This window comes from Nuphar pumila, chromosome 3, assembly GCF_984573655.1.
Source record: "Nuphar pumila chromosome 3, dmNupPumi1.hap1.1, whole genome shotgun sequence".
Taxonomy (NCBI): Eukaryota; Viridiplantae; Streptophyta; class Magnoliopsida; order Nymphaeales; family Nymphaeaceae; genus Nuphar; species Nuphar pumila.
The window spans coordinates 5,316,913-5,331,209 of record NC_143251.1 but is presented as its reverse complement, the minus strand read 5'-3'; the positions used below and the strand labels follow the sequence as shown (position 1 = coordinate 5,331,209).

The 14,297-nt window shown below is 38.9% G+C and overlaps 2 protein-coding genes across 2 annotated transcripts in view; both read left to right on the top strand.

The window, feature by feature from the left end:
• Positions 1 to 5,015: 5,015 nt before the first annotated feature.
• On the top strand, positions 5,016 to 8,107 carry LOC149841733 (cyclin-A3-1-like). Its single transcript, XM_090001135.1, has 8 exons — positions 5,016 to 5,526; positions 6,068 to 6,294; positions 6,383 to 6,458; positions 6,581 to 6,657; positions 7,058 to 7,091; positions 7,209 to 7,358; positions 7,451 to 7,585; positions 7,683 to 8,107. Exons 1-8 carry the CDS (start codon positions 5,224 to 5,226, stop codon positions 7,749 to 7,751), a joined length of 1,071 nt encoding a protein of 356 aa, XP_089857261.1. The 5' UTR covers positions 5,016 to 5,223; the 3' UTR covers positions 7,752 to 8,107.
• Positions 8,108 to 13,478: 5,371 nt separating this feature from the next.
• Positions 13,479 to 14,297, top strand: part of LOC149841732 (TIP41-like protein) — a 29,872-nt gene continuing 29,053 nt past the window's right edge. Inside the window, exon 1 of the mRNA XM_090001134.1 lies at positions 13,479 to 13,773. Coding sequence (XP_089857260.1) covers positions 13,610 to 13,773 — 164 coding nt within the window. The 5' untranslated portion in view covers positions 13,479 to 13,609. The remainder of the gene's footprint in view (positions 13,774 to 14,297) is intronic.

Here is a 14,297-nt window from a genome sequence, read left to right as displayed (position 1 = left end):
CTCTTATATATCTGGTTATGATTCTTTTCTTATGCTTAACAAAAATTTGCATGTGCTTGACATAAAAAGAATCTTTTTTTCGCATGATAATAATGTGTATTTTGAATTCCATCCTGACTATTATTATGTTAAAGATCGATCATCAGGGAGAATTCTCATCAAAGGCATGAGTAAAAATGGACTCTATCAAATTTCCAAGGAAAGAAGCAAGCATGCAATGGTTGGAGAAAAATCATCATTGAAAAGATGACACCAAAGATTGGGACATCCGTCACTTAGAATAGTTCAGCAAATAGTCAATAAGTTTATATTACCTTTTCATAAAACTTTTTTGAGTGAAATTTGTGAGGTCTGTCAACTTGGAAAAGCCATAATCTTCCATTTAATTATGCATCTATTATTGTTTCTAAACCATTAGATATAGTTTATTTTGACATTTGAGGGCTTACACCCATTATTTTTTATGATGGTTTTCGATATTATATTCATTTTGTTGATGCATATTAACAATATACTTGGATATATATGCATATTCACAATATACTTGGATATATATGCTTTAGTGACTTTTCAACAATTTAAAGTGTATCTTGAGAATCTGACAGGCAGTCAAATTAAGTATTTGCTCTCAATATAGAATGATAGCTCAATATCTTGACTTATATGGCATGGGTTATTGGATTTCATGTCACACATGAGCAGAATGGGAGTTTAGAGCAAAAACATCATCATATTGTTGATATTGCTCTTACTTTGTTTGCCCAATTAGGTGTTAGTCAAAATTACTGGTCATATGCTATGCAAACTGCATTTTACAAGTTTTATTAAAATAGCCACCTGAATACAATTTTCTCAAATTTTTCAGCTATGGTTGTTATTCATGTTTGTGCCCGTATAGAAATCATAAGCTAGATTTCAATTCTACTAAATGTGTCTTCTTGGGCCATAGCGATTGACATAAGGGGTATTATTGTCTTGATCCCAAAACTAAGATTTTTTTTATATCATGACATGTGTTTGACGAGTCATGATTCCCATGCAAACAACCTCTGTATCAAGATACCACCCCTAGGACCACTGATTGCTTACCGATGCCCGTTACCTTAAGTGGACTAGTTTTGCTTTTCCCAAACTCGATTCCTACTACAAGTCAATATGTGTCCCCTCCTACCACCAAAATTCCCTATGACCAACCATTGTCGTCATCTTCCCCTGTCGTGTCTCCTAACCATGAGACCTAAAGTCCTAGTCTAGACCCTTCCCTAACCCTAATGTTCATTATGTTCCCACTCACACTCATTACATGGTTAGTCGCTTTCAGGATGGCACACTTAAACCCAAATGTTTCTCCTCTAGTAAATATCCTCTTCAACATGCCCTTTGACTGAACTTTATATTGTCCCTGAACCTACCTCCTTTGCTATTGTCAATAAAGACCTCTGGTGGCAAACTACAATGGTCGATGAATATGTTGCTCTGTTAAAAAATCATACGTGGTCTATGGTTCTACCACATTCGTCTCAAAATGTGATTGATTGCAATTGAATTTATAAAATTAATAGGAAGGCATATGGTTCTCTTGAACGCTACAAATCTTGCCTCGTTGCGAAAGACTTTTATCAACAAGGAGGTATTGATTATTTTGATACCTTTAGCTCTGTCATCAAACCCACTACCATTCGGTTAGTTCTCTCTATTGTTGTCAGCTTTGGGCAACGGGTCCATTAACTTGATGTTCATAATGTTTTCTTAAATAGAACCCTTCAAGAAAAAGTTTATATGGTCCAACCTCTCAATTTTCAAGATTCTCAAAGACCACATTATGACAAGGCATTATATGGACTCAAACAAGTTTGACATGCATGGTTCTAGAAGCTCATTGCTTGCCTTGTTCATATGGGTTTTCATGGATCCAAGACAGACTCTTTGCTCTTTATCTTTAATAATGGCTCTCTCATCATGTTTGTTCTTATTTATGTTGATGATATTATGGTTACTAGAAATTCCTCTTAACGAATTTACTCATTGGTTGCTTGTCTCAATAAATCATTCACTTTAAAAGACTTGGGTGTCTTGCATTTTTTTTCTAGGGGGTAAGCTTTCTTCACCCGTAATGCCTTAATTCTTACTCAGAAGTACACCTTGGATCTTCTCTCTCACATAAATATGTTGGGTGACAAACCAGTCTCTACTCCTGTTGCGGTCAATTCTCGCCTTTCGGCACTCATGGGTGACACTTTTGAAGATCCTACCATGTATGATGGTGTAGTGGGCGCTCTTCAATATTTGACTCTAACCAGTCCTAAATTGGCATTTGTGGTAAATAGAGTGTGTCACTATATGCATCATCCAACTCATGACTATTGGAATGTCGTCAAGCGGTACTTAAAAGGAACTGTTCATTATAGTCGCCTACTTGCACTGTCTATATCCTTGGTTCCTATGGTCTATACCGATGGTGATTGGGCCGGATGTCCTAATGATCGAAATCTACTAGTGCCTATGTTGTTTTCGTTGGGTGTGTGTAATTTAATTTCTTGGAGCTATCGAAAACAATCTATTGTTGCTTGGTCCAGCACAGAAACTGACTATCGTAAACTCACCAATGTTGTTGCGGAAGTTACATGGAATGGGTATTCATGCGTGAACTTGGCTATTTGTCACCTGAGTCTCTAACCATTTGGTGTGACAACATCAGTGCTACCTACCTTTCGGTAAATCTTGTTTTGCGCTCTCGTAGCAAACACATTGAACTTAATGTCCATTTTGTGTGCGACAAGGTTGCCAATGGCCAACTTCATGTCAATTATCTTCCTACTCAAGAGCAAATTATGGACCTTTTCATAAAGCCTCTCACTTCTGCTGGGTTTGCCTTTCTTAGATCCAAGCTCACTATCTAGTAGAGCCCGTTGAGCTTGCAAGGGGATGTTAAAAGATCAAATTTGGGTCCACCAGATCCAAACCCAATGCACTCCGGTTCAGCTGACTTAACAGTTGAAGATATCCCAAATGAAAGGAAGAATAAAGCCCACATGAGAAAGGAGTGATAAAGATAAGGCATCAAATGAGAGGACACATACTTCTCTCTTTAAGGGAGTACACCTGTAACAATGCATTTAGGGTAAGGAATCCTTGGTGTAACAGGTTAGCAAATGTAACAAGAGGCCAACCTGAACAGTCGTTGAGTGGGTCTCTATCATATCATGTATCTACAAAAATTAAATTCAATGGAAACACCCACAGGTTGAGTTTGTGTGGTGGTGTGACCAAGATCGTGGACACCAAAGCACGTTAAAATCGTGAGTCTCATTTTCTTTCAGGACCTCTCACCTACAACCTCCTATGACATGACCACCCCCACCCTGCCTTTTAACAGTAGAGCTTCCCCTTCCCTTGAGGAAACCCCATGGGGCCCCACTCTGAGAATCCCTACGTTCATCCTCCAAAAGATGGCTGTGGTGATTTCAAATCTTATTATTAAAAACCACAGGCCTGCCCGTGAGATTTCGGGTTGTCGTGATTTCTAATCACATTTTATTAGAAATTAAGGGTTGCCTAATCATAGCTCTTTTAGAATCACTCTCTCATTCCTGTGAAAGGGTGATTCTAAAAGAGGCAACCAAACGTCCGCTAAGTGTACTTTTGGATACTCTGGAGGAGAATTCTCAATCCAAAAAAATAAATTTTCAACTCTTGTTTGGATAACTAAGGTGAGCTCAATGATTTTCACTTGGGAATCTCATGTTATTGTTTAGCTATAAAATGTGTGATGATTCTTGTTCTTCCATTTAAAATACAACGTTTGCAAATTTTATATGGATATCTTATGTGGTCTTTAATTGAATCAAAAGTAATGGACCCAAATCCAATGGGACATGATCCAGAGTGTTTAGATCAGATTGAATTTAAATTCAATTTTGTATCCCAGTTTTGGCTAAACAATATTTTTTGAAGTTTGAATACGGTGAGTCCTGACAAATATAAACCCAAGAAGTCGCATTTTACGAGTCAGATATGGTCTTTAATCAAATAAGAGTATTATGGATCCATATATGGTTCAAAGTATTTATATTAAATTGGATTTAAATTTGGAGCTGGGTTTAGATTTAAGTCAAAAAGGGATTTACATGTAATTGAATTGAATTTGGTTGCATTATTGATTCAAAATGAATCTTTAACCAGATCGGTTATAATCTGCATTTAATGAAATGTTTATATTGGACCAAACTTGGATCCAAATTCAGGTCCGAAAAGATGCCTCATTATTCTCTATATTACTACAAGTATCACACGAGTCTTCATGCAAATCTGCTTTGTGTAAACTTGCTGAAGAAGTTGCAAAACCCATGGAGAGAGAGAGAGAGAGACAGGCAGTATGTGGGCGATTGTTACGATCATGGCGACGCAGGTAAGGTTCCTCGACATCGCGCGTAAGTGGGAACTCTAAAGAGAGGATTTAGGTGCCTTAGAATTCCTTGTCTCAAAACCAAAATTGGATCCAAACTTGAAAACCTGACATGGCAGAGGGGCATTAGGAAATGTGAATTCTCTTTCCTGAGAATTCACCTGAATTAAAACACACCCTAACTTGCCTCTTTCTGCTACGTGGGTGATTATCTCTAAAGGAATCACTTGTTGAAATCAAAGACATGATTTACCATCTTAATGTTCATAAGAGCTCTTTAATGAACAGTGAACCAAACAAAATGGCCCAGCTGCCCAGGTTGGCTCTCAACCTTCCAAACTAAAACAGTCAAGTGAGCCCCATTTGCTGATAGGTTTACTACTTGGGTCCACAATGCTGGATATTAAACACTAATAAATAACTGAGAGAGGGAGGAGCACACAGAAAAGGAGGAGTCAGAATCGAGAATTCAGAAAATGAACCACGAGCGGTCTTCTTTAGTCCCTCGTCTTCAAATGGAATATTGAAGGCCCGGGAAAACATGTTAACCCCAAACCTCAAATTCCAAAGTTCAAAAAATTTCCAAACCAACAAAACACAAGAGAGAGTTCAATGCGAGCCAAAAGTGTGGGAACCAAAATTTTCGAAACAAGCAACAGCGCAAGGGCGCCATCATTTTCGATCCTGTTTACAGAAACAGAGCGATAGTAGAAAAGGGGCCGCTAAGGGAGAAGCCTCTCGCAGAAACGATAGAGAGCTCCCCCTCCTCTCTCTCTCTCTCTCTCTCTCTCTCTCTCTAGACTCGCACCACCATCGCCATGTCTGCCGACCAAGAGAATCGAGTTCGAGTCACGCGGGCGAGCTCCAAGAGGGCCGCTACCGGCGGCGCCTCTATCCTCTCTTCTTATGCTCCTCCCCAGAAGAAACGCGTCGTCTTGGGCGAGCTCATCAACCTCGCTGGTATCGATTCCGGCGCCGCTCCGTCGACCGTCCCCGCCCCTTCCAGGAAGAGGGCGGCGAAGAAGCGCGTTTGTGTCGATAATGCCGATCCTTTCGGCGACGACCCTCAGATGTGCGGGCCGTATGCGTCCGAGATCTACGAGTATCTTCGGTCTTCCGAGGTACCTAACTTGATTTTCTTCGAGCTTTCCCCTTGGTTTGGTGGTTTCCTTTTGTTGGTCTTTCTTTTCTGTGAATTCTGAGGTGTGGGTCTTGGTTTTCTGTTCGATTCTGGATTTGGGTTCTTGTTCATCGTCTTTGACGCGAATTTGAGTCGGGATTCGTTGCTTCAATCGTTCATTGGGTTTCTTTTCCTTTATTTTGTGCTTTTCCCTTTCTTCCAAGCGTTCTTGAGGGAGTGAATTTACAATTTTACACCACCAAAATGTATTGCTTCTTTCTCCATTATTCTTTACATTTTTTCCACTTCCGAGACGTGGGAGTTCTTTTCTTACTCGATCGCGGAAGTGGGTAATGCCCGTTTTTTCTTTTTTCTTTTTTTATGCGAATTTGATGTGGGTCTGGTTATTGCGTTGAGATAGTTGGTCTCTAATTCGCTTTTTATCTTTCTGAGTTGATCTGTCGGTTATACTCATCGGGTTTTGAGGATGATGTGATGTATAATTGATTGTGCGAATGACTTTGGTGTTATGGGACGTGCAGAAGAAGAGAAGACCGAACCCAAACTATATGGAGTCCGTTCAGAACGACGTGAATGCGAACATGAGATCGATTTTGGTGGACTGGTTGGTCGAAGTTGCAGAAGAATACAAGCTTATTCCCGACACTATGTTCCTCACCATCTCTTACATTGATCGATTCCTCTCCTCTAACGCACTCCATAGACAGAAACTTCAGCTCTTGGGAGTTTCTTGTATGCTTATTGCATCGTACGTGTTCATCCATTTTGCCCATTTACTCTCTCCTTTCTTCTTGGTTTATCGGGCTACTCACGTCTCACATTTTTCCTGATTGCAGTAAGTATGAAGAGATTAGTCCTCCTCATGTTGAGGATTTCTGTTATATAACTGACAATACCTACACCAAAGAGGAGGTATAATGGGTCTCTTTTCTGTCTTTGCCACCAAAATGTATTTCTTTTTTCTTTTTTTTGGGTTTGATTTGGTGTATTTTTTTAATCTTTTGATTAAGTGATGACCTGGTTTGTATGTGAAGGTGGTAGAAATGGAGAGGAAAATACTCATGTTTCTGAATTTTGAGATGAGTAATCCTACAATCAAGACCTTTTTAAGGCAAGAAAACTTCTCCCTTCATCCTTATTATGCTTATGTTTCTTTTCAAAGTGTAGATAGAGACTGTCTGTCCCTTTTCTGTTCTCTGGACTCATTCATTGCTGTCTTAATAATAGTGATGGTATCTGGCGAACCAGGCTGAGCCAACATGGTCGCTATGATTTGCCAGTTCCTTCCATTGTTATTGTCGATAGAGAAGAATGTGCTGATTCTACTAAATCAATCTATCAGAAGTTGCAGTTGTTCACTCACACAGTATCCGAGTGAACCCATTTGTTCAACTAATGCTTAGGGTGTTGGTTTTAGTGGTGTACTGTATCTGTCCGGTTTGGTTCTCTGATACGGCATATATTTAAAATAATTTTACTGATTTTGCTGTGTTATTTTTGCTTTCCCTCAGACGATTCACAATGACAGCTCAAGGAAAAAACAAGGTATGTTGCTACATTGTCTTTGGGCAACTTGCTTGTGCCCATCTTGCTTGTTTATCTGGGTCTATATTCATGGGTTGTGGTTGCCTTTTGATTCTGTCTTGAAATTCTTTCTTGCAGGCTTCCAACATGCTTTTGGAGTTCTTATGCAATTACTTAGCAGAACTGAGCTTATTGGAATATGGTTGTCTTCAATTCTTGCCATCTCAAATAGCTGCATCTATTTTATTTGTTGCAAGATTCACCATCAATCCAAAGACTCATCCTTGGGTAAGTCTGTTGATTTTGTTGGGTTCATCTCATACTATGATGAGATATTCATGTGGGAGAAACAAAGCATTTAATTTGTAACAAAAATTCAGACTATGCTGCTTCAAAATCAAATGGGTTATAAAGTATCAGAGCTCAAGGATTGCATCCAAGTCATACATGATTTGCAGTTGAACAGAAAGAAGTACACGCTAGTAGCAGTGAGGGAAAAATACAAACAGTACAAGGTAGTCCCTTGTTTCTTCACAACTGCTTCTTGTGAGCCTGTTTCGTTCTCCTTGTGAGCCTGTTTCGTTCATTGACTTTAGTTGCATGTTGTGACAGTTCAAGTCTGTGTCAACCTTAACTTCTCCTGAAGAGATTCCATCTAGCTTCTTTGAAGAGCTCAAGTGAGATGGATCCAGAGTCTCTGAGTTCCAGGATTTGGGGTGTAAATTTCCCTTATGAATTGATGTTGGTGGATGCCTCCGTGCAAAGAGTTATCAGGAGCTTCTCAATGAAAATGTGAAGTATTTCTTAGTGATTGGGAGCTCAAGAGTGTCCTAACCATGATCCAATTCCCTTTGCCTATCAGAAAGGCAATTTAGTTGGGCAATATAATGATGCCAAAGTTCTACTTGCTAGTCAAGTGGCATGGTCATCCCTAAAGCCAGTGTACTAACTTCCTGAAGGTGGGGTGGAACCATCTTGCTATCAGATGAACAATATTGTGTATGTGTTAACTGATGTAGACCCTCAGAGAAATAGGTCATGGCAAATGCAATTCTTTTGCATGAATATAATACAAGAATGATACTTGAGATTCACTCTTTCCGTGATTTATCTTGTAAAACATGGCATTTTATGAGTGCAAATACTTTAGACTAGCCCTAACAATTTTTTATCTCTAACATTGGGATGCAGAATACAGATGCCAATGATTTGGGTTTTCAGTTAGGAGTCACCTTGAAGCATTCGATGGTGATGACTTGAGCTAATCTGTCTTTTACAAAGAGATGTGCATCCATTTAGGAGAAATGCATGATTTGTGAATGCAAAGAGCTTGCATGTTTTTATAAAAGCAGTACATCATGGATGTATTAGCTTTTTGGAACAAATCAAAGCTGTCCAGTATGATTTGTAACATGTATCAGTAGCATTTGAATAAGCAATTCAAACAGACCAGTTTAAGGGGCAGGCAGTCCTGAGAACAATATCCAAGTTACATATCTGATATTTTTAGAAGAAGCTTTCAAAATCTGGCATCATATCAGTAGCAAAATGAAGTTTGAGTGCAAAACAAAGTTACCATTTTTGTTTTTGGTAGAAAAAAAAAACCACTTGCAGGGTGGTTGGGGATGAATTCAGTCGCCTTTCATGCATTTTAAACCCCTGGGTGTCTTCCCACTGCATTGAACACAGCATGCAATCAGAAATTTAAGGCAGTATCTCAAGTTCTGGCATTGGCATTGCAGTGATGTTTAAGGGGGTGCATAATGCAGCTGGTTGCTTATGTACAGTCCACATGTATGCACATACACAGACAAATTCAAATAGCATTTGATCATTCACTAACACATGCATCTGGACTGCCTTTTCTATAAAAGAGAATCTGCAGTCCCTTTTAAGAGGCCTTATTGGCTTTGCTCTTTATAACAAAAATAGAGACTACTTTCATCGGTTGCACTATTGCAAACTGAATTTAGCCTGTTGCTGCAACAAAAAGACTCACATATGAGAGAGAGAGAGAATACAATGGCAAACTTAGGGTTCATCTAAACTAGTAGACTACGATGGAGACTGTTCTTTAGCTGCTAGAACAGTAATGTTTGATGTCAACTTTGGATATTTCAATAATTCAAAAGTAATGGTCGTATAGACGCGATGGATAGGACAAGGCTTGTTTTTTTTTTTTAATGACAAAGTTCCCCACTAAAGCATGTAATCTTTGGGTGGGGTCGTTGACACCCAAGCTCTTGGAGCCGACCAGTGAAGGGCCCCCTCACACCCATAGGAGTTGAATCTGGGATGAAGGGGTCAGCACCTTCTCCCCAAGCCCGTTACCATTGGAGCGACCTGGGCAGGTAAGGACAAGGCTTGATGTTTAATCACGTCAAAATGACATGCATAAGGTTGTTTGTGTATGCAAGTAATTTTGGATCATGTTCACAAATACCAAGGATTTCTTGAAAATATTGTGATTGTATTGTGGCATTTTTAGAAGAAGATATAAAAATAAAATATTATTATATTTTAAAATACTATTTCGTTTTGAAAACTATTGCATATGTTTACATATTTTCTTGAGATTTTATGAGGAAACAAAATTTTAACTATTTTTTCTTATTAAGAAAATTCCCACGTCCAGACTTGTGACATTGGTTTGGACATTTCTTGACTTTCAAGCATTTATATAAAACTGGTGGGTTGCTGTTACCATCTCAAACTTAAAAACAGTCCCTCTCCAATGTAATAAAAGGGAACTAGGCCCCATGGAACTCTTGATGTTAATTTCATTGGGCTTTGGGTACTTTTGGGACTTTGGTTATATAGGTGCAGGTCCAAATAGGTTCAATCCAGGTTTGGCATCAAGAGAGTGCCTATATAATTGTACATAGAGAAATTATGCATTAAGGGAAGAAGAAATTGGTTTGAAAGGCCTCTCCGCAGTCTCTTTCTTTCTCTGTGTGATGGAATCAATGAAAATATGAAAGGTTTTATCCAAATCTGAAGGAGATTTTCAATTATAACTTTTTTAAGATTTGATGAATTAGGTGAGGTTCAACATGTTTGTTATAGATAAAGTTTTCTCGTATGTGAGTTGAGAGATTGAATAAAACTAAGATGAAAGAGGAAGCGTGAGACTTTTCCAGTGGATGGAGGCTTTTGGACGAACCATGTATATCAGTATTTTTATCCCTTTCTCATTCCTAATTTCTGGTTTTCTTTTTATTCAGTCCATTATTTATTTCTCTTTCTCTCACCAAGTTGATGAGATGTCATGTGTTTGAAACCCGCAGGGTGTCTTTCTCTGCAAAGACGAAATTGGATGTACTTTTCGGTGGTGGTCAGGAGTGATGACAAGGGTTTTACCAATCGTAGGCTGGCCAATGTGTGTTCAGTGATGGAGGGGTTTTCTCTTAGCCCAACCAAAAATTTAAACTTGATGGGCAGATTATGCAGTCCATTGAAAAATGTTGATACTATCATAAGTTCAAAATCTGGTTCTTATTGGACATGGACTCACATAATCAGCCAACCAGCTCTGCCATTCATTCGACCCATTGACAGCCCTAAATTCAGCTGCTGCCTTGTTGTTTTTCATTAATACATCCTTATCCAAATACATTGGTGGCACTCGGACGATAGCCAAATACCCCCCTTCCCCGCCTTTTTTTTTCGTAGGCCAAGGGAAAAACTCCATCACTAAATTGTCCGGCCTTCTATTAATAAAACACTTGAGGTCCCTTTACCCACTAGGGGTGGAAAACCAGTTGAGCTGCTCGTGGTTTAAATCGCTCGTTCAAACTCATAAAACATGCTTTGCAAGCTGAACATGAGCAATAGGTATTGGGCTCGACTCGACTTATAAGTAGTAAATAATAGATTTTAGATTATTTTATATCATATGATATATGTAGATATATGGTATGGTGGAGCAAAAGATAAGATTACTGACAAAATCTTATTATATCTAGCCATGAAACATGCATTTTTGTGTAATGCTATTTCTTTCAAACCTAAAACAATGTATTTTTTCTATAAACAAGCCAACTTGAACTCAGCTTGTTTAACTTGGGCTCATTATGAGTTCCAACTTGGCTTGGCTTGCCACAAGATCATGAGCCAAGGTTGAAAGCCCTACTTGCTCACCAGGGAGTACAATCAGCTTCTACTTTGCAGCAAGGGTCTATGATTTCGAACCAAAATCCCACATACTGCATAGATTTAGCTACTGAAACAGGATGGATGCCTTTAATATGGTTGGTCTAATATGTTAAATAGGTTTAATCATCTCCAGTCTACCATAATATTAAATCTTCAGAGTGGTGAAAAATAAATGGCTCATAATTCAAATGATATTAGTTTTCTTAAAATGAACCTAAATATGGCGTTGGAACCAACTTTTAATACATGAAAACAGTAAGCATAATCCAAATGTTATTGTTTTTTGAGGGAAAGGATAAAAAGCATGATCTAAATATTAGTTTACTGTCAAGCTGGGGTTAGGCAGACCCCTACCTGTTCATTGATCCACTACCTCTTGAGTTGGTATACAAAAAATGGGTGCCAGTTTTGGGGATGATCTTTTCAAGTCTTGCCCTTTTCCTAACGGAGCTATGTTTTAAACCAAAAAATGAGTTTTAAGTAACTGTAGTTAATGTTAATCCTATCCAAACTGTACAAAGTTTCTAACAGTTCTATAGACTAGTTACCCATAAATTTATTTAGTTTTCTACTAAAGTTTACCCATCTTAGCCTGATTCACCTATTGGCAACCTACTCGATTTATTCCCAAACTAAACTGAATCCGAACTGTTTAGGGACCCAAAACTTATTTACGTCGGAACGAATTTTTACCTAGAATCCCAGGCCATTACGGACATGTCCAATTTATACCCAATCTAAACCCGATCCGACCAAATTCCCATACAAAACCAATCTGAGTTGACCTATAAAATGCTTGATATGATATCTAACTGAGCTGTCTATACCCCGTTCATGGCCCATTTTGGCCACAAATAAATAGTGAAAAATGATCATACTGTCTTTGCAAAATAGCAGGCTTTTCTAAATACCTAGCAATTTAGCAAAATCCTTTACTTATCCAAAATTTTGATTTTCTATTTTTTAGAACAATTTTACCTCTCTTCAAATACAGCACAACCTTCGCAACTCTTGCAAACCTCCGTAAATAATTTTTAAAAAATAATAAAGGCAGGAGGACATTTACAAATAAAATATAACCTTCTCAACTCCATGGTTGTGAATGTGTGAGGATATTCGCGTGTGAATGAGAGGATATTCCGCCTTTAGCGGTACTTCAAAATGCTACTAAAACTAATTGAAAAAATGACAGGCACATTCTTGCACGAGCTTTTAGTGACAGTTGTTTGAAGCATCACTAAAGTATCATTTTTTTCATTTTAAAGTATTTTTTTATGTTTTTTTTTTTGGGTTTTTGCATGCTGACCATCCATTAGTGAGTGTGTGTGTTCCGTTTAGGTAGCTATGGATTAAGCATCTATCACTTTTTTGCAAATGTAAGAATATTTAGTTAAAAGAGATTCACACATTTTGGAAAACTTCGTAACATTTGTGAATATCCTAACGCACTTGTGAACATCCTTGTAAAAAAAAAATAGCATAGACAGGGGGACGTTATACTATGCGACATTCGCAACTCATAGATGCGAAGGTCATACTGTATTTGTTAATGTCATTATGCTTGTGCCATTTTTTTTTATGGAGGTTCGTCCATTTTTAGGACATTCACAAGTAGGAGTTGTGTCCGTGATATGTATTTGAGAAAGAGTTAAAAATGTCTTAAAATTTTGGGAATCAAAAAATTGAATATGCAGTGAATTTTGTCAAATTATTGGGTATTTTTAGAAAAACACATCATTTTACAAAGACAACATAGTCATTTTTTAAATAAATAATATATACCCAACCAAGTCAAAATCCATTTTGATCATAAAGAAATAATACATATGTAATGCCCCAAGGGGGGTTGGCATAGTGGGGTGGGGCCTTGGCTGCTAGAAAAGAATTCAAGGTTCGATTCCCATGGGCGTCACTCCTCTGCGCAATGCAGAGCATAGGCCTCGGGGCAGGGTTCCTAGCCTCTAACTTTTATGAGGTTTCTTGGGGTTATACATCCAAAAATAATAATAATACACACGTAACTAAGTCCGAACCTCATTCAAATCGGTTAGTGTGTTCAAAATCGGATCTGATGTAACCTGACCCGAACCATTCGAATCGGTTAGTGTGTTCAAAATCGGATCTGATGTAACCTGACCCGAACCGACCCAGTTTCACTCCCAGCGAATTGCCAATGCCTCCCTCCAATGTCACAGTGGAGTTGAAGACAGGGGAATTATAGGAGTGAGGCGGTTCCTTTGCCACACTCAGGAATTGGAGATTTGAGGCGGTGCCAGTTCCACTGTTTGGGGTTATGCTCATTACTGCCCACCCTCAGAGTAGAGAGGGTTAAGAACAAAGGGGTTGTGGTTGTGGTTGTGTGGAAGCTCTTGGTCTTCCAGAGGATGGAAAAGGTAGAAGGAGGAGGAGAGCGAAGGGATGAGACCAGAGAACTGCTGAAGGGTGGGGTTCCCCAACCTCTGCCCGATGGGAGGACAGGCGTGTGCTTCAATGGGTGGATCGTCGAGACCCACAAGAAATCCATCCTCAATTCTCTCTCCCTCCAACAGTAATCAATTCCTTCCCTTTGTTTAAGTTGGTTTGATGTTGCTCGCTTCCTTTTCTTGTATCTTATCGGTTGAGAGTCGTATCTCGGTTGGAATGGATCTAGTGGAGATGCCCACAATGTTTTTCCAAACGAAATGTTTAGTTTGGTAGCGAGAGTGTGAGTGTTTCAAAAATTTGAGGTTGGCTTCTTAAATCTTTTGGTTGGTGATGGATGAACACTGTTGAGGTCGATGCTTATAAGGAGACGACATGAAATGAGATCTCTTGTTGGCATTTGCAGCTCTTTCAATCTTGGCATTTTCGTGCTGTTTGTTTTGCACCAAAATGGAATGGTCAATTCTTGCTTCTATTTCTAAAATGATGCTTGTTTGTTAATTATGATGAGAAGTTGACATATGTTTTGGTCGTTTCTGACTTCAGCAAAGCCCAACTGTTGGCAAGAAAATACTAAGATGTCTAGGGATGGTAGTGGACCGGGGGGAAACGCGCCCCCCACCCCTCCCCCCGTTTGGACCGGGGATGAGG